At 45.6% G+C, this 21,261-nt stretch overlaps 1 protein-coding gene across 1 annotated transcript in view; it reads right to left on the bottom strand.

Annotated features, from left to right (window-relative positions):
- SERINC5 (serine incorporator 5) overlaps positions 1-20,772 on the bottom strand; it is a 202,134-nt gene extending 181,362 nt beyond the window's left edge. The window contains exon 1 of the mRNA XM_085632223.1: positions 20,364-20,772. Coding sequence (XP_085488349.1) covers positions 20,364-20,390 — 27 coding nt within the window. The 5' untranslated portion in view covers positions 20,391-20,772. The remainder of the gene's footprint in view (positions 1-20,363) is intronic.
- Positions 20,773-21,261: the final 489 nt, after the last annotated feature.

Genomic DNA, 21,261 nt, shown 5'->3' with positions numbered 1-21,261 from the left:
ACGACTGATCACCGGAGACCGGACTGATCACCGGGCTTTTGCCAATGCTTGTTAGCCAGGTGGCAGAAAGATATGGAGCCGATGGCTACACTGAATTGCAGCAGCTCCATGTCACTCTGCCACCAGTGGCATGCCGACAGCAGCAGCGACAGAATGAGAAGGAGCTTGCGGACATAATGCATGGCCACCTTGAGGTCAGGCCGCCCTAGTCTGAACCAGACATGCGAACAGAGGGGCCATCGAGAGCTCAGACACACACTCAAGTAGTGACAGAAGCACCTGGCAGTGAATGCTACGATGGTGAGGCTCAAGATGATCCCCATGAGATAATGCAACCTAGCTCTAGTACAAGGTCACTCGCTACCGAGCATAAGACCAACGGGCAGGATTTCTGCGGCAGAAGCAAATCGAATTACAAACATCTCCCTTTGAAACATTTCCAAATTAGCCCTAATTAAAAAAAAAAAAATTTAAAAAAAAAAAAAAAAAAAAAAAGGGGGAGTACATTTCCCAACATGCTGCAACCTTTCGGCAACGAGCCCACCTTAAGGTATGGGAGCTTAAAGTGACCATAATGGGCTACTTGAAAGAAAGGCCCTAGGTGGAGAAGGCTTTGTTCACTTAGCAGCTTGCTATGTATGGGGAACATTGACTGATGGAAAGCACACAACCTACAACAGAGGCAGTGGTACTGGCAGCATTATTGAGAGTGAACAATGATCAATCACAAGGTCAGTCAGGCTTTCTTTTCCTCCTAAGAAATGTAGATAATACAATTCTATCAAAAGTTATTGATAGTACACTCAATACGTGTACACAGATGGGTCGTCACACCAGTGCAGATTTATTCCACATGCAACTTACCTACCTTCTTTGCTGTTCTTCATCAACTGAAGCAAGAGCTCCTTTAAATCACTCGAAAGGTTATTCGTGTTTGTTACAAAGGGTTCGCATGGTGGGAGTTTATCATTAGCCTCATAAGGATGCGATACACAGATGCGGCAGCAAAAGTTCTTTTTTATTGGCTTACTATTGGAGCCGTTCTCAATTTGCAGGGGGACAAGGCCATGTGCCCAATTCCCCCTGCAAATTGCAATTCTTACGGAACCACTGGTTTGCTGGCTCTGGGAATACCATATACATAAGGGCCACAATTTTTTGGAAGCCAGTTATGAGTTTTGATCCATGCATACGACATTAAACACCATGAGCATAATTTATCCGTGATCATTTGACAACTAATTGAATTTGGTGGCTGCTCTGGAATTAAAACTAGACTGGGTGAAGTCAGAGATATTTACACATATTCCCTGCATGAGCAGAGTAAAAGCGGAACTACCATTACAATGGTGTGGAGGAAACTATTAAATATTTTGGTATTAAAACAATGAATATTGTAGTGTAGAACTGATCGATAATTATCTGCCGGTGACCGAATAGCTGAGTACCCAAGTAGATAGGTGGATTACACTACCACTATCCTTAGATGGCAGAAATATATTTATTAAATGATATTTATACCAAAATGCTTATAGTTATTTGCCAATATGCTGACATCACTAGCCAAAACATTTTTCGAATCTTGAACCATCCTGTCTCAGCCCATTAGGACTGGTAAACAACCATATATGCAATGGAAAATTATAAAGCTTCCCTGCCGGGGAGGTGGATTAGCGGTTCCAGCTCTATCCCTTTATTAAAGTGGCACAGACCCAACTTGTGGTGTTCTGGTACAATTTCTCACCCAGATCAGCACATCTTATAGTAAAGAAGGATGAAATATCAGAAGACTCGCTACAAACGGTATTAGCTACCGGGCCAAAATAGATCCAAGCCAATGACTGCATCTACAAGCTGGGTTTGGTGCAAGAGGGAGAGGCTCGTGGGTCACACAGCCATACTGACTACTGCTTTCCTCATCTCCCCTCCAAGCATAAACCTCTGCTTGCTCCAATTACATAAGACATTTGTTGCGGATTCACTGAGCAGAGTGCAGAGTGGTTATAAAGGAGCTGGGACAGTTAAGTTACACTGTGGTGGTGAAATCCCGAACCAGATGAGTACAAAGAAAAGGATTCAGATACAGCATCAGATGTCTTTATATATTTTTGTCAGAGGTCCACTTGGGGCTGTATGTCCCATCCGTCCCAAAGAACTCCCTCAATCTGGGTGGGACTTTGTTTGCTGAATTTTTTATTTTCGGCCGGGCTTTTCTCCGCACAATCCATCCTTTCATCGACTCTTCCCGTGGTTGTGCTTGCCCCGCTGCCTTCTCCCACACAACGTGTCCAGGACTACATCCCCTAGCAGCCCTGCTACCTGCGAGGTCGCCGCAGGTGCTGCAACCGGGCGCCAGGAGGCCCATAAAGGTCAGGGCGGGGCCGAGGAGCCTGTGGGACTTTGCTGAATTTTTTATTTTCGTCCGGGCTTTGCTCCGCCGCATCCATCCTTTCATCGACTCTTCCCGTGGTTGTACTTGCCCCGCTGCCTTCTCCCATACAACGTGTCCAGGACTACATCCCCCAGCAGCCCTGCTACCTGCGAGGTCGCCGCAGGCGCTGCAACCGGGCGCCAGGAGGCCCATAAAGGTCAATGCGGATCCTCGTCCAGCGGGACGCGCGCGGGCTAAGCCTGGGCAAAGGGCGGGCCGTCTGTGGCCGCCAGGGGCTGAAGGAGGCTGGACTGGGCCACTCCCTTTGGTCTCGATTTGTGATCCCGGACAGCTAGGTACGATCATACTACTACTTCAAATTAAAAGCGCTAATAGAAAGGTATATGTTTACCTGTTTATTCTGGTGCAGTCATATTGTAAATAATGAGTACCAGACTTAGTACGAGCAGGAAATCTTTGGCAGGGGGCTCTGTCAGAGGAGCCTTAGATCAGTTCATTACAAGGGCTGCCTCAAGGTTAGAACATGAAATTGTACTCACTGAGCGGCGCCTATCCTCTGAATTACAGAAGAAACGTTCCTCCTTGGGGGCCATCCAGCTAGCAACTACCCCATCCCAGCACGGTACAGGTATAGAACAAATATGTGACATAGGTATCCCCCTACAATTACAAGACTTCTAAGACTCGCAAGTAAGAACTAGGGAACCTATCACTATAGACATCAGCATAGGATCACAAACTGAAAGCTCTATCGAGGGGCAGCTACCAGCGATAGAGAGTAAGTCTATTATTAAGAAGAATAGCATAGTAAAAACACAAGGACCAGGGCCAGGCTTCCCAACAAAAAGAAAGCGTGGTGGGAATAAGCAAAAAGGAAGTCGAGTTAAAACCCCAAAAGTTGCCACAAGCCCAGGATTACTAAAGACTCAGCAGAATGTAAATCTGATCTAGACAATCTGACAATACGTTTCCATCAAGACCTAATGAGAAATATAGAGCAACTGGTTAAGTCTTTACTATTACCTCTTGCTGTAAGGGTAAAGAGAATGGCGGAGCAATTGGGGTCTATTCAAGATATTAGTACTGTCAACACAAACTTACTGAGGGGACTATCAGCTAAAAGGTGCACCTCGAACCCCCCCTGGCCAGGTGTCGGTGCCAGTGTTGAAACCAACTAATTTTGCAAATAGTGCTAAGCTGTCACCCCCTACCAATGAAAACATCTTGGCTACACTGAGTATGAATATAGTCCCCAGGGAGGTAAGAGACAGTGGGCCTCCAAAAAAGCAAAGTCATGAACACAGTAAAATTAGCGTGAGATCCTATATGGATAAAAACCTAAAAGGATTCACTCAGCATATAGATCTTCCACCGGAGGCAGAACCTTATGTCATTGTACTGACAGGGGTCCCAGAGCTATTAACGGAGAATTTTGAAGGTCATCAGAATCTCAAGAATAAGGTTATGCACTGGTTAAGAGTGAATAGGCCATTACCCCCCAATATAGATGGTGAAATTCTACACGTTAGAAGGCTAGGCTGGGTGGGACAAAGACCAAAAGGATGTACATGGGGACATTATTATTATCATCATCAACTTCAGGGATTACAGGGCGACAAATCATATTAGAGATTGGTATTCTGAGGGCCATGAGGGAGGTATATCCACTCATGATTTAAGTTATTTTTACCCAAAGGCCCTAGTAGGAAATCCTTTGAGATCAGGATATACAAACACCCGGACAACGGTAGGCCCCACGTTTAATATAGCTACTTCCAATCGTTTTGCCTCTCTCTCTGGACTGGAGGTAGTAGATTGACCCTCTGCCCCACTTCCCAGCAAACACATCCCTAAGGAGAAACTATTGACATATGGAATTGGATTAATGTCCTGGAATATAGCCGGCCTGTCTACCAAGTTTGACAATCATGAATGGAGGGAATACATAACCAGGTTTCATGTTATTTGTCTGCAGGAAACGTGGGTGGTAGATCATGATCCTTTCCAGTTAGAAGGTTATGGGTGTTTCGCCGTCCGCGCACAGAAACTTGCATCAGGTAGAGCAAAAGGAGGATTCATTATTTATGTGGACCTGCAACTGGCAGGAGTATGGACCAATCTGAATTGGAATTCTGACTATTTCCAAGCCCTAGGGCTTCAGATAAATAGATTAAGTATTATTCTGATCAACTTTTATAATGCCACAGCTTCGAGCAGGGAAGGTTCAATAATATGTGATCTATATAACCATCTGACCACTGAGATTGATCAGAGTAAATCAATAGTGGCCCCATGTGTAGTGCTAGTGGGCGATCTAAATAGCCATCTGTGTCCAAACTTAAAACCTAGCAAGGGTGACTGGTCTGGGTGCACTGTGACAAAGGGATTGCACCTCGAACACACCGACCAGGGGAGGGAATTAGAGAAAATCATGAAAATGCACACATTAAGACACACTTGATTTGGTGGGTTTAGAAGAAGGAAGTGTGGTCACCCCAACATTTAAGGGGAGAGGGTGTAGCTCCATCATAGATTTCATATTAGTTTCCAATATATTCCGGGATTGGATAAGAGGGGCTACTATTGATTGGAGTATATTTAGTGATCATAATCCGCTTGCATTATGGATAAAAAAAATGGATCCTCCCAGGAAGTAATGAGAGGTGTACAGATACGCAGCTTGGAAAAGGTAATGAACCAGGGGAGGCGTCTAAGATGGTCTAGAATAGACAGAGATGCCTTTTATAAGTCCTTAATTGAGAAAGGCAAAAAAGAGATTGAGGTGTGCACCGACCCCCTTGCAGATGGCCCGGCCGTGACCAAAGCATTTGAAACAATGGCCGGCTTAATAGACAGGTTGTTAAAATCTACTCGGCCTCAGAAACAAAATAATGCCCCGAGATGGTTCAACAAAGATTGCTCACGGGCGCAGAAAGATCTTAAAGAAAGTCTGAAATCAAGACCCAGAGATAAATCACGCATAGCACAGTGTAGGATGGCTTATAAAAAGGCTAATAAATGCAGGAAATTTGCCCTACAGCTCCAAACCTGGGGAGATTTAAGGGAAGCAGCGGACAGGAGGGACATAAGTGCCTTCTGGACAATTATAAATAAACCCTGTTTTCAGGATATTGCAGCCCCGGCAGTTGGTACATCTATTCTCCCCGAGCACTGGTTTAATCACTTTAAAAGCTTATATAATTACTTAATGGAGAACCCACAGGTAGAGGAACTGTGCCCTTGGCGGGCAGCTATTAAATTTACCCTTGAAGACGTTACAGTGGGTATTCAGGGGCTAACACACAATAAAGCACCAGGTCCTGATGGGATTCCCCCAGACCTTTTTTTAAACAAGATAGAATTATGGGCTCCTATACTGACACTGGTAATTAATGTAGCCATTGCCGTAGGCATGCCACGGTCATGGACATCGGCAATAATAGTGCCAATTTTTTAAAAAGGATGACCCACAGTGTTATCGCCCCATATCCTTAATTGATGTGACAGCGAAAGTCCTGGGTAGAGTAATTTTAAACCGTTTGTTAGACTGGGCGGAAGAACATCACATAATCTCAGACCTTCAATATGGATTCAGGACTGGTAGATCAACAACAGACCAGTGCCTGAATCTCTATTTATTAGTGGCCAAATACACCCTAGCAAGTGACCAAGCAGTATATTTCGGGTTTATGGATCTCTCGGCCGCATTTGATCGCGTGAACAGAGAGAAATTATGGGGCCTTATGATTAGATTTGGGGTAGATCCAGACCTAGTAAACATCTTGAGAGCACTTCATTGGAACACCTCCGCCAAAGTACGTTTTAACTTGGCTGGAGATACAGCTGCACCTTTTTGTTGTACCAGTGGAGTGCGACAGGGCTGTATATTGGCTCCGTTCCTGTTCTCTCTGTATATAAATGAATTTGAACAGGCATTATGTAAGCTGAATGTAGATACTCCAAAGGTGGGCCCCCGCTCAATCCCGGTGTTGTTATACGCCGATGACGCGGTCCTATTGGCACTAACACCGAAAGGCCTGCAGTGTCTAATAGACGGCTTTGTTGATTTTATGGACACACTAGACCTGTCAGCCAATTTATCCAAATCTTATGTTTTGCTAGCAGGAACTAAACCTTGTAAAAAATTTACCTATAGAATAGGCACACATACATTAGAACAAGTGAAAACCTTTTCTTACTTAGGTCTTTTGACGGGCTGTTAAATTTAAAAATTTTAATTGAAGAACGGAGCACAAAATTGGTCTCGTCATCAGGGGCTATAATGAATTACGGACGTAGGCTAGGTTGGTGGTCACCAGAACAGGTCATGCACCTGTATGGCTCCATTTGCTGCTCTAAAGTAATGTATGGAGCAGAAGTTTGGGGCTTTGCCGGGATTCGGCAAATACAGACTGAGGAAAATAAATTCTTGAGAAAGATACTCAAAACCCCTCAAAGTTCTCCGGCCCACATTATTCATGCTGAACTAGGGAGGACATACATCGAGGACCTGATCAAAGCCAGACCTATCATGGCTTGGCTTAGGATCTGGACCAACATTGATGCAGACCTAAGCAGGCAGATTATCAGAGATTGCATAAGCAGGGACAAGGGGATGTGTATCCCGTGGTTCAAATATGTAAAAACCACCCTGGAGGGAATAGGATGTATAAATTTAACATCATATAGGTTATAATGGGGCGACGTAGTATGCTTAGCGACACTACTGTTAACATGGTTACTTGGTTATGAATGTACAGTTTTAAAAACAAATAAATGATAAAGGGATTTACAAGGGGAGTCCAATGGCTTCCATGTTAACTGTGTCTGTATCTGTATCTAGCACATTTAGGGACATAGCAGCCTCTGTTCAAGAATAATGTAAAAAACGCGTGGACCAGCATCGACAAGCAAGAGTTAATGGGAAAGTTGTTTTTAATGGGTGGGGGGGGGGGTCTAGTTGAGCGTACTGCTCCGAATCGTTCTTTGTTCTAAAAAAATAATTCGAATCACAGATTCTTGCATTCCCAAATATGGGTTCTGGATCACTGAATGTTACTAGTGAAATATACGAGATAAGTTGTAATGTTATGCCTTTAATAATATATGCAAAAAGACTACTGATTGCACAATATATATTAATCCGTGATACGATGTAATACATTGACTTTGTGAAAAACAATAAAAATAATGTGTGTTTAAAAAAAAAAATTACAAAAAAAAAAAAAAAAAAAAAAAAAAACAAACACGCGTATCTGATGTGTTCTGGGGCTGCACAAAATTACAGTGCAAGGCTTGGTTGCCAGAGATTCCAGCGACATTGGCAGTTAACAGGGCCTAGGGATTTCAAAGAGCTCAGAGGAAGTCCACAATTTAGCTGATGGGTCTGGTAGTTTAGCATAAAAGCAGTTCGGCTTAACTTAGAAGCACTGTGTTAAGTTTCTATGCAGCACACAAACAGTAATAAAGTGGAAACAACACTACAGTTACACAACACCAATTTAGAAAAGGAAAGTAACATTGAATAAATAAAAGGAGACCAATACCACAAAAATCCAATCAGTAGACCCTGAGATATGCAATTTTAAAGGTTGAAGTAAAAATACCTGTGAGAAAGTGGGTTTCTGTTGCAGTAACCCCCCCTTTTTTTTGCCTAATAGCTGATGCACTTTTCCTTGTTGTGCCCTGGGCTCCTGCCAATCAGGTGCCCAGGGCCTATGTTCCTTCCTTAAAACACACAAACTCCCAATTGGCAAACCCTGGCCACATGTCAGCCCCTGGTAAATGGTACCCTAGGTACCCAGGGCCTTGTGACCAGGGAAGGCCTCTAAGGGCTGCAGCACTCCTTGTGCCACCCTTAGAGGCCCTGTACCCTTACACACACACACTGCCTTTGCAGGCTGAGTGTCTGGGTGCAGGACAAAACAAAGAGTCGACATGGCACACATCTCTGTGTGCCATGCCCATTACCTATACTGCCAAGGCATATGTCAGCCACCCCTCTGGCTGGGTGCCTTATGCCTATGGTGTGGGCACAGGAGCAGGAGCCCTGTGCCCCTACAGTACCCAGGTCCATTCCTGGGCACTGTAAGTACAGTGCTGCCTTTTACAAGTACATGGTGCTGAGAGCTCGTCAAACACGAACTCCACAGCACCATAATGGCAACACTGAAGACTGGGAAGTTTGGTATCAAACTTCTCAGCACATTAAACCCACACTGATGCCAGTGTGGGATTTAATGTACTAAGCACCCCAGAGGGCATCTTAGAGATGCCCCCTTACAGCTAACCTACAATCCACGTCTGCTCTGAGGCTGCCCAGGCTGCCACACAGCAGACACGTGGCTGGACCCCTGGGTGGGAGAGCCCCTGCTCTCCCGGGCCTGCAACAATGCACATCCTGGGTGAGGTGAGAAATCTCCTCCCCCAGGATGAGCAAAGGGAAGCTTCAAAGGCATGCCGCCAGTTGGAGTTTCCCCAGGCCACTGCAACCCCCCACTCTGGCAGGAAGCTTGGCCGGAAACCCCATACAAGGACAGGGGATGTGCCAGCCTGCCCACCCCACCCCTCAGGTGGGGGAGGCGAGGTGAAGCACATCTCCGGGCTCTCGCCATCTTGAAGATGGGAGGCCCTACCCTATCAGGATTAGGCTACTGCCCTCCTCCCACAGGAGAGAGGCAGGATAGGGGGTGTACCCACCCCAGGACAAGGACCCATTGGTCCCTGGCCTTCACCTACCTGTAACGCCCCTAAATCTAGTATTTAGGGGCCCCCTGAACCTTCCTTCCGCAGATTCCAGATAGAAACCTACAAGAAGAGCAAGAAGAAAAAAGACCTGCCCTGCAGCTGCTAAAAAGAGGAAGACACCAACTGCTTTGGCCCCAGCCCTACCGGCCTGTCGACCCTCGAACCTGCTCCTGCTCCAGCGCGGCATCTCTTGTGGCCAGCAACCTCAAAAACCCCGGAGGACCTGGCTACCTTTGACCTCTGATTCCCTGGGACTCCCATGAGTAGAGGCTCTACTCGAGAAACCTATTCCTAACTCCTGGCAGCAGCCCGGAACCGCGGACCCAACACACTCTGCACCAGCCAAGCCTGGCCAGTGCCGGAGTGGACAAAGACCCTGAGGACGACCCCACGGCGACTGTGACCCCGAGTCCGGCACCCAAGGACCCCCCTCGACATCCTGGACGAAGCCTGCAGCCTCAGAACCGAGTGCCACCCCAGCCGCGATCAACCAGAGGGTAAGATTCCCGACGTCAAAAGGCACCCCTGCACCCGGCGCCCTGCGGCCCCCTGTGCCCAATCCCGGGGTACCCACCTAACCTACAACTACCCAACTTACCCCTCGAAGTGGTGGTGGCACCGGAAACATCCTCGTCCCCGAGCCTGCAGCCTTTTTCCAAACCGGAACATTCCCATTGACTTTCATTGAGCGCCCGAAGGCTCAAAAGCACCCTGCACCCAGCCGCCCGAGTGGCCCTGGCAGTGCACTCTCTACACTAACTTACTTCCCCACTTGCCCTGAGTAAGTGACCAGGAGCCCAGCTCCCACAGACGCGTGGCTTGCCAGACAGCAGCCACCAACCAAGGCCCCCCTATCCCTCATAGGATAACATTGGGCCTAACTCACTCTGCACCCGGCCGTCCTGAAACCGCTGAGGGTGAACCAACTGTACCTACCTGACACTGGGGGACCCCTGAGTCTATGCCCGGAATTTCAACTCTGCCAGTCGAGTACTTACCCTTAAACCGCTAACTTCATTTTCCTCATAGGGTAACATTGACTGGCTTTTTCTTCAAAAATCTTCTAAGTGTGAACTTTTCAAAACTGTAAAAATTCACCAAAAATCAGCCAAGTGACAAAAACGAATTTACTCACCTGTTCCTGGGTGAGCTCCCAGTGCTGGATCTTGGTGCCCAGCCCTGACCCTGAAAAGTACTCACAACTATACTTACCTCTAACTCATTTCTCTCCCATAGGAAACCATTGTCTGCTTTTCTGTGAAATTTCTTCTAAGTGTCTATTTTTGCAAATTTGAAATATTCTTTTAAAATCGTACCATTTCTGCAAACGAAATTACTTACCTGTTTTTGATAAGGACCCCAGTCCTGGGTCTAGGCACCCAGTCCTGGATTACTAAAGTAACGATAAAGTACTCTACCTGCAATTTGAATTTCTTGCCATAGAGATCCATTGAATGTTTTCTGTGAAATATTTTCTAAGTGCTAACTTTTGAAATAGCTAAATATTATTTAAAAATCATTACAGTTATTAAGTCGACTTTCATCACTTGATTCTGAATACTGACCCCAGGCTGGTTCTAGGATCCAGACCTGGAATTCCAAAAGTAATCTGAAAAGTAATTTATTACAAATAACCTGAATTTACCATTGAGCTCAATGCATTGTTATGTTTAGGAAATAGGATTGTTTATTGCAACCAACTGTGACTGTTTACACAAATTTATTGCTTGAAACAAAAGTATTTATATTCAACCTCTCATTCTGAGAAAGTATATTTTTACCCCCTTTGTGGTTCTAAAAATAAAACAAGCATATATTTTACATATACAAATCATTGGCCTAGAGTTCAGTTATTGAGTGTGTGAAACCATTTGCTGACTGAGTGTGTACAATAAATGCTTTACACTGTCCTCTGGTACTGCCTTACTGCTCGACCAAGCTACCACTTTTGAGAGTAAGGTCATACCTAACTTTGACCTCTATCAGCCTCTGGGGGACTGTGGACTCTGTACACCCTGTACCTATTAGGGAACAGTATATACAGAGCCACTTTCTCACAATACCAACAAGAAACAGAAATTGTTAACTGTGGGTATATGCTCACGCTTCACCAGAATAAATTCACAGTACAGGGCGACTGCCATGGAGTGTGTGGGCCTGATAAAAGGACGCGTTTTAAAAAAAAAATGTTATTCTGTATTGATTTTAAAAACAATAATACAGGGTACATAGCAAGTCAGTCAATAAAGCCTTAACCAACGCGACTTCAGGTCAGCGTTCATGCACTGATAGCTTCCAAGCACTGTCACTTTTTCAGCACCGATTTGGGACCAAACTGGGTTTTTCTGAGCAAAGAGGTGTTAGGAGTACAGTCTTCGGTTCTTGCACCTCGATGCCTTCATTGTTGCAGGCTGAAAGCTAGACTAAACACTCCAGCCTGCAGAGCCTCACAGTTTGGCAGCCATCCTGCGACCGGGCTCTCTAGCACCCCCATACAGGGACAAGGTTAGTCCCACTAAAAAAAGCTACTTTCTAAAAGTACGGCTCAAAGAGTTCAAAACTTCAGGATTTCAGAGGAGCCAGCCACGGGTCCAGGACTTGGGGAGGAACCTCCTGGGGATTCAGAACTCAATCCAGCAGAGCTCAGGTAGATCCAGTTGCAGGTCCAGTAGCAGTAGGTCAGCTATTTTCAGGAAGGCCTCTGGAGCTTGTAGTGTGTCAGTAGCTCTGAACAGATGGTTAGATAACTGATCCTTGGAGTTACTCTGGCAGCAGGGGGATAAAGCAGGCCTCAAGCAGCAGGTCAGTCCTCTGGTAGCAGCAGCAGCGGAGACCTCTGGTGTACAAAGCAGGCCTCAAGTAGCAGGGCAGTCCTCTGAAGTACAAGGCAGTTTTTTGGGAGGTCCTCCACAGGTCCAAGAGTGAACCAATGAGTGAATCAAGTGCCCCAATATTTATACCTGGTGCCACCCTTTGAAGTGCAGGAAACTTATAGTCCACCCCACATTTGTTCTGCAAAGTTCCTTCCTTCCCCTGCCCAGTTTCCAGTAGGTCTAGGGTGACACAAGATGGTGTCAAGTTCCTTTGTGAGTATGCTGGGGGTAGTCCTTTGAAATGTAAGTGAAACAGGGACCAGCTCTGGCCCTCAACCTGGCAGGATGGGTGTCTCCCAGCTACACCCAGGTCCTATTGTTAACTGTCTAGGTCCAGCATTCTTGATGAGGGAGCAATTAACAGGCCCAAGCAGCTGGAAACTCCTGGAACGTTGCAGCAAGTTTAGGGCAGGAACATGACAACTTACTCAAAGTTGCATCTTCAAAATTATCTAAAATCCGACTTTACTATTAAAGAGGCTTTTAAATTTCAATTCATTTGAGCCTAAACATGACATTTCTACCCGCTCTCAATCAAAAGTTAACACTTATTAAATGTAATATGGTAACCCAATGTTCAAGAATACTCATTCTTCTCCCCGCCTCACAAACTATATGCAGACCATCCAGCTTTTCGCAATTTCTCATATCGCCTTTTGATCAAGAAATTGGTCAAGGAGCGCAAATAATGTATCTTTAGCAAGCCTGCCACAATAAAAGAAGGAAAAAGAAACCACACTTCACTTTAGATTATGTCCTATTGCTTACATTATGCCTAGCAAACTTGCTTTCCAAGAAGCCTTCATGTCGTGCCTTTACGTGCTGTGACTACTACATGTACACAGGAGAACTGGTTCTTGCTTTCTGTTCAGCACTCAGCAACTTAGTTGTCTCCAGCCGGCGGATGGGAAGAATTACTGCTTCAGAGGATAAGTTTAAATATACTTAGCGGACGGCATCAGAGACCTATTTCGCCTCACTATGACCCTTGTATGGGAGAGAGAGTGAGGTCTTGAGGCTGTCTATCATCTGTAAAGCTTAACTCAGAGGCCCCTATCAGTAGTGCAGATAAAATAAAACACGTGTTGCCTGCGTTTCTCTGTGCATCATATTCCTGAAAGGGTTTGGCATTACATTAGATTACGACATGTTGTTCCTAAAGAGAGTGGTTACGACTCTGGCTTCGCACAACTGCACTATAGAGCACTGATAGAGATAGATGGCAGTTTCCAATGTATTGTTAATAAAGCTCTATCATAAACATATGGTTGATTGAACAATAAAATGCAAGGAACTACTTGAACTCCCCGATTTAAAAAATACAAAATCTTTTTGAAAAAGCATCTAAAGGAATCAAGTTTGTTTTTATAGCTTACGAACGTTGATCTACACGTTCACTATGTACAAGCTATTTTTGGTTAACAGGTGTTATATACAGTTATTGTTCTATTTAGCCATACACATTTACTTAGCACTTTATGTCATGTCACCAAGGTCACAGAAAAGCAATATTAGATACAAGACTGTGCTCCATAGTTTGATGGCCAGACCATTTGCCAAGTCAGGACTAACGCTGAGCTGATGGAACCAAACTACCCAACGCAACATCCATACAGTGTCTTTTGCAACAGAGAACAGCACACATCTCCATAGCGATTACTCATTCCAAATTACTTTTATTATGTACGGGTGGTCAAGCACAGTAAAACTTATTGGCAAGTAGAAGTGAGCGCTGTTGTTTGTACCAAAGAATACTAACGGCATAATATACATATATCTTGCAACACAGACTACAATGCAACATATCTCAGTAAAACTTCCTCTGACCACAACTCACTATGTAAAGATGGGCTCAGGGTAGGGTGTCCAGCCCAGTCCCACGAATTTCATGCATTACTAGCTGGCTGCCCAACTGGAATGGGTGGCCTGCTGACAAGCGGGACATCACATGGACCAGACTGGGATACCTAGGGCCAAGGTCTGCAAGGGCCTTTTATGACCACTGCTCCTCCCGGGCGGCCAGATAAAAGGCTCCTACCCACTCCTCTGCATTGCCCGCTAGTGCTTGCAGAGGGACTTTCTGGGAGCCAACACTGTGGCCCCACGCCACACTAATCCCACTCAAGGATATACCCCTGGGGCGTACAGAATGATTGGCATACACCTGGATGTATGGAAGGAGGAGGGTGTCACAACACTTGGAAACTTGTTCACTGAGGGAGTGTTCCTATCTTTCCAGGGGCTTTATGAACATTATGGCTTACATGTGGGGGAATTCTGGACAACCACGGCCCGGACCCCCACAACACTCACTACTCCATACACTGCACTCAATGGGAGACGGCAGGCAATCAATTACATTGAAATATCGAGACTTCACACGCGACCCCCTAGAGGTGCTGGCCTGCCTATGGTCCAGATGGGAAGACTCTTTAGGACAACCATTCCATAACTCGAATGGCTCAAGGTGTTAGACCATACCAGCTTTCTCCTCTAGTTGGTAGTTTCTGTAGCTCTAGGTTTGTTCCTCAAGACTAAACAATGCTGCAATAAGGACACAACTTCACCCATGCATAAGGCTTGAACCAAGTACCACCCTGTTCCACTTCCAGGATTGTCCTACTGCTCACCTAATCGGCTTGGACATCAATTGCACTTGTACCCGAATGTATATAGTGTTGCACTGTGTTCTATCTTGTGCATAGCAATAAAAATTGGTTTAATAATAAAAAAAGAAGGCAACCCAAAGTTATCCTATGAGAGAGGTTGCACTTGTAGTAGTAAAAAACGAATTTGTGCTTTTGCTTACCAGGACAGGTAAAATTTAAAAACATGTTTTACTTTTTAACTACAAAGCATCATGACCCATGGGCTGTTTAGGGTCTACTTTAAGGGTGGCTTATATATATATTTAAAAGGTTTAAGACTGGCAAAAGGTTTATTTAGCCAGGTTGAATTGACAATTTAAAACCGCCTACCGGCTGCAATGGCAGGCCTGAGACAGGTTTTAAAACGCTACTTTTAGTGGGTGGCACAATGAGTGCTGCTGCCCACTAGTAGCATTTAATTTAAAGGTCCTGGGTGCCTGTGGTACCATATACCGGAAATTTCTATGTGATTTAAAAATACCAATCAGATGTAAGCCAATTGTACCGTTTGAGGGTGACAACGAAAGAACTTTAGCACTGGATAGAAGTAGAAAAGTGCATAGAGTCCTAAAAACGAACAAAAACTGGTTCAGAAAAGAGGCTGGTTCAGAAAAGAGGCGTGAAGGTAAAAAGTTTGGGAGTGACCGTGCAGAGAGGACCAAGTCCAACACATAGTAACTGTGGGTGTTGTATCAATCTGTATTGAGCAGCAAGGAATCATGAGGCTGTAGAGTACAACACACTCCCAAAGTGCCGGGAGGGCACTAGCTTTTTGTACATCCAGTCACACAGTAGTTGTGCAAAAATGCATTTACGAATTTTAAATTCAAGATCATGTAGCGCGTACTTAGGAACATGGACAACACGATTTTCCATTATGGCAAATTTAGGGTTGATGAGAAGAGAGGTAATTCACAAATATTTGCATGCTTAACCTCACAACATGTACACTCGAAGTAACTTGCAGAAACAAATAGGGCAACTGTTTCTCTGATAGTAACAAAAAGGAAAAAAAAAGCAAATGTAATGTGAAAGAATATTGACAGGTAAAAAATATTTACTACTTGAAGAAAAACAGAAGCAGAATGTGCAAATGTACTTTTGCTATATATAGGCAAACTTTCGACGTAGGGGAAAAAAAAAAAAATCTAACCGAGTAGGAACAAGGAAGACAACTACTATAAATCTAGCGTCGCCCTGCCCTCCAAGGAGTACCCACTGGAATTGTATCAAAACGGACAAATCTACTTCCACCTTAAAATAAAAGCCCATATGTGTAGACTTCCTACTTTTTAGGTCTCGCCTACGCAGTACGCAAGCGCTACTTAGGAGGGGACCTCTTGCAATCGATCACCACTTTTGGCTAAACGCATGCATGTTTTGCATTGCTTTTATTGCAACGAGTGCACGTTTGGCGTTTCCCTTGCGGGAGCGAGCAGCGTCGCCATCTGTTAGCAATTATCGCCCTGCCGCTGCTCTCTCCCGTATGGTATACGCCAAACGTGCACGAGTGGCAAAACAGCCCAATGCAAAACATGCACGCGTTTAGGTAAAAGTAAACGCTGTGCGTGTCTGGTCCCTGTTACCATGCAGAGACTGCTTGTTTTAACTTCCCGCCGCCACGCGTCACTACTTCACTACTAGTTTTTGGTGCTTCACTGCTTGCTTTTGGTTTTTAAAGCTCTTTCTGCACCGTGCGACACAGTAGGAACATTGAAGTCAGGCTACCCTCTTACCGCCTGAACTGAGAAACAACCTCAATCACTGGAGTGGCTACATTGGTGCAGAGGCGCTAGCGTGGAGAGGATCTATGAAGACGCAGTTACAGAAAAAAAAAAATGGGACGACAGATGGGGATCTATCGAAAGCAAACCCCCGCAAGAACACCTCTCAAAGCTCGTGTCCTGCTTAAGGATAAACCTTCCAGACCCTGCCACTTTCTTGTTTTCAAGGAAGACGCATTCTCCTACACCTAAGATGGATGCTGAGCACTAGCAGTGAGTTAACCAACATTCTGGATTCCAGGTGCCATGTTGTCGTAGAATCTTCACCATTGTTAATACCAGTTTTTTATAACACTCTAAAACATTTAGAAAATATGCGACTATTCTTAAAATGTCATAGCTGTAGACAAACACACACATTGTGAATTGTTTCAACATGGTAAATTTAAATGTTAAAACATGCAACTATTTTTTGTAAAATGTTTTTTAAATAATACCGTACATAAATATTTAAACATTTGAGCTACCAAATCAAGCAGGATACATTCTGAGATGGTTAGAAGATAATTGTGATGGCCTGAACGTGTGCCTTAGCTGAAGGGAGGCACTTATGATGGTGAATGATCACAGTTGCTATTGAGACGCACGTTTTGATCTGTGTTGTAGATACTACTGCCAGTCTGAGAAAAGTCGGACCATAGCTTGATTCAAAGCACACCTTTTACCCACCCCCTTTCCTGTACACATGCTCCCTTGAATGTGGATTGCGGTGACTGGAGCGGATACTGAAATGTAGGAAAACATTGGCTCGGTTTTTTTTTGGTTTTTTTGCAGTTTTATTTAGCGTGAACTGGAGCACTGTCTTCCCCTCCTCAGTACTCTGCCTGCCGCATCGGGTTCTAGTGTGCTCCTCTTTCACGGAAGAGGCAGCACCTCGCTGCGTCTTACGACCCTATTAAACACATATGATTCACAGTATAGATCTTGGATTTTCAGGTTGTGCAAGGGGCCTCTGATCGCTGTAGCAATGTTTGGCTGGAGGTGGTCTTCCTCACTGCCGTTTTGTGTGGCTGCAGTTCAAAGTGGGTCAATGCCTTACCTTATACCTTTTCCCCCATCTCCCTTTCTTGTACACATGCTCCCTTGAGTGTGTGGACTCCGGAGATTGGAGAAGATAGTGAAATGTAGGAAATGTCTGCTCGTTATTCTTTTTTGCAGTTTTATATAGTGCAAACTTGACCCAAAGGTATTAGAGCGCTTTACATAAGAACCAGTTGCATTACAGATGGACACAAACTCCACAGCTCTGGCTCCCTGTACATTGATGTAATCTCATTTCTGGCAGCACGAGAGTGCTCTCGTTATGTAATCAGAATGCTTTTGGAGTAATAGTGTCTACAGTTACAATACAGAAAAATAAAGTAAAGTCTGCCATCTGAGTAAGTGTCCCACGCACCAAATGAAGGGCATTTGTCCTGCAACAGCTGCCTGGTATATACTGTTGCCCTATGTGCACTACTGCTCAGTGGCGTAATGAAACTTGAGGGGGCCCTCCTGCAAAGTACATGAAGGGGCCGCCCTATGGGCTCACTCGGGAGCTCTCAGGCCAGGTTATTGTGCTAAGGGGGCCCCTTGAAGCTCGGACCCCTCCGCACTGCAGGGGCTGCGGGGGCCTTTGTTATGCTACTGCTTCCTTCCACCAAGGCACAGATTCTAACCCTGACCCATCACTATTGCTTGCCATAACACCGGGGTAAGTTCCATTTATCCACACCAAGTTAGTCACTTTACTTTCAGAGCATGTCTAGTACATTACACTGGCGAGGAAAAAAAACAGGCCGAGGACTGTCTCATTGTTGAACATCATGGAGAGATGCCACCACAGTCATAGTGAACCTGACTTCAACTTTACATGACTACGCGCGTATGTGCGGAGTATTGTAGCTGCTAACCGAAAAGTCCGCATCTGCCTGTAAAAAATCTGTTCCCTCAGCTCTGGCTCTATTCTGTGGTGTAGTCTCTTCTCAAACAAGCATTGGCATAGCCAATAGGTGTCGCCTTTGGGACCGTATAAGTGTTTAGTTATCCAGCACAATATCCTTGGTGCAACAACATCAACTGTTGCATGGCTAAACACTTATAAGGTCCCAAAGGCGAGACCTATTGGCTATGCCAATGCTTGTTAGATGTGAGTTTGTAAATCTGGCCCGCGGGGAGAGGGGTGGGGAAGGAAAGAGGCACTAAACAGACAAACAATTCACTCACCATGTAGTGGATATTGGCAGAGATATGTAAAGTATCGCAGAATTATGTTGGTCAGCACTATCCAGAGATAACGTGCAGCTAGTTTATCAAGCATTTGTTAGTCGAGAAATATGGCATTGCTGCTGGGCCACCATACTAATGGCAATACAGCATTATGCAAATCTGTGACAACATTTACTGTTAAAGGAAACTGCGCGTTGGCACAGATCTATAGACCGATATATTGGAAAAAAACACAAAACAATGCGAAGTGTCTAGGTATCTAGTACACTTTCTAAAATAATAAAAGGAAAGACTTCTGCTGATTAAACCCAAGGCGGTGACGTAACTGGCTCTCTGGTTTCATTAGTTGGAGAAAAAAAAAACTTACGTTGTTAGAACCGTAGTGGGACTCGTGGGAGAATTGGGTGTCGACTCTAGTGCGTTACTGTACAGGGCTGGGAGTTTAGTAGACTTGAGTAGAGGGGGCGGTAAAGAAGTTGTGATCTCACTAAAAGAAAATGAGAGTTCAGATATACTTCTAATGTGTTCTGTATTTTAACTTTTTACCCATATACAGAATATAAAGGAAAGGTAAAATCTTCAATATTGCCAAAGGTTATATATTAAAAGCAAGCAATTGTGGAATATAAAGGAAAGGTAAAATCTTCAATATTGTCAAAGGATGTACATTAAAAGAAAGCAAAATATGGTGGCTTAAAAGACTGTAAATGTTTAGAATTTAGTCGCATGGACCGTATCATTTGATAGCTTCTACAGCACTAACAATGTTGCCTTTTATCAGAATCTTTAAAAACCTTTTGTCGCCGATAAATCGAGTGTCTGAATGTGACACAGCAGCAAAAAAAAACGTACATACGTATTAAGTGACAAAGCATGAGTGATCTTGCAACACGCTTTTTTTAAAGCAACCCCACTGCATTAACGTGGATGAGAAAACGGCCAAGGGCTCCGAAAGGCTCAACTATAATCCGGGTAGACAGCTTTCCAGCACAACTGCAGTTCAAAAACAACAACAAACCGCCAGTTGTACCTGTGAATTCTCGGCTCTCCGCGTGATTTTACGCATCGTGCTGCGAGCTTGGTTCCCGAAGCTCAAAGACGGCGACAATGCAGGGGGTCTGAGTGAGTGGCCCTCGTGGCCAGCAGCTGCTCTACGGATATCAGATCCAATCTATAAAACTTTACACACGTATTCCTGGGTGGCGGAGCGCTACATAATACGGCGCTGCTTTAAGGCACAAACAATCAACAATGTAACAGGGATAACCCTAGGATAAGGAGCCCTAGGATAAGGAGTAACAAAAGAGTGGGGGTCGTGTGGCACTTCCATGACCTTTATTTGAAAGGGCCATGGGAACCAAACCATTTAGACCAGAGGCGTGAGAGTGCTTCACCTTCCCTGAGCACTGCAGGCGCCTGTGGGTGGGGACGCTGGCTGCCTCTTGGAATACCCATGCAGATCTGCAGGTGCTGCACCTGCGGCGCCTTCCGTGCGCCGGGCCGTTCGTGTGTGGACGAGGCTACCAACTTTTCAGTCGAGTCTAGGCTATTCATATCTAGGCTTATCCACGCTGCTTGCCAACCCCCACGCAAACTAGATTTAGATCGCACACCGGACTCTAGCATTAGGAAATGCTAATAGAGTCTGCTCAGCCACTCCAAGCCGTCAACGCGTGTTGTTTACAAACACAGCAGGACGGTCTCGCCTTACCTGTCCCACGCAGCACGGCACAGACATGCTGCCGGAGTACAGCGCAACCCAGCTCCACTGAAGCGGCTACGCAGCCTCCCCGAAGTGCAGCCCCGGGCTCCACGGGCAGCAGAAGGCAGGCAGTCCCGGCCGCTACCACAGCAGGGGGGCAGGCAGTCTGTCTCTCGGCACCTCCAACCGTTAGCAACAAGGGGCTTCTCGCTGGTCTCACAATAGACCAGGCAATTCGTCGGCTGTTCAATCCCAGGAAATATGGGGTCTCTCGAAGGTCCTATGGCAGGGCAGCTGGCAGTCCCTGGCAGCTTGGTTAGTGCAGGGGAGCTCCCCGGTTCTCCGCAGCATGCCCGGACAGCGCCTGCCTCTCCGCTCCCTGCCGGCCCCTCTGCCTGCTGCTGAGGCTCCTCGTCCCGCCCCTCCGCCCGGGATCTCCTCGCGCCGCCCTCCAGCACGAGAAGACAAACAAACACTGGGGCTGATGCGCGAGACACTCAGCCAGGGTCTGGCCGCATTTCACTTCCGCTGTCGTCAGTTAGTTCTGGGGATTTAACGCTTTCCGGTGGTGTTTCCCAGAGGATCTCCTTCCTGCTCGGTGTGTCAGGTTGATATGTGAGGTGCTCGCCCCCTTACGCTGCCTGTTCCCACCACCTGTGGGATCCTAGGGAGCCCGAAGGGGGGTTTAGGTAGATCTAGTTACCGTGCACCTGTAGCAGCAGGCGCTGCGTTAGTCGTAGAAGCATCTTAAAACGGTACACTGCCGTTTTACGGTAGTCATCAAAACAAACTGCCTTTATTTCAAAACAAGGCCAGTTGGGAGATTAAGGGGGGAGAGGGGGGCAATCCGACACCAAACACTTTATTGTGTGTGAAAAAGGCCGCTTTATTGAAACAGGTGCATATC

This window comes from Triturus cristatus, chromosome 2_1 (assembly GCF_964204655.1).
Source record: "Triturus cristatus chromosome 2_1, aTriCri1.1, whole genome shotgun sequence".
Classification (NCBI taxonomy): Eukaryota; Metazoa; Chordata; class Amphibia; order Caudata; family Salamandridae; genus Triturus; species Triturus cristatus.
Note: the sequence above shows the minus strand (reverse complement) of the source record. Positions and strands in the feature narration are given on the sequence as shown.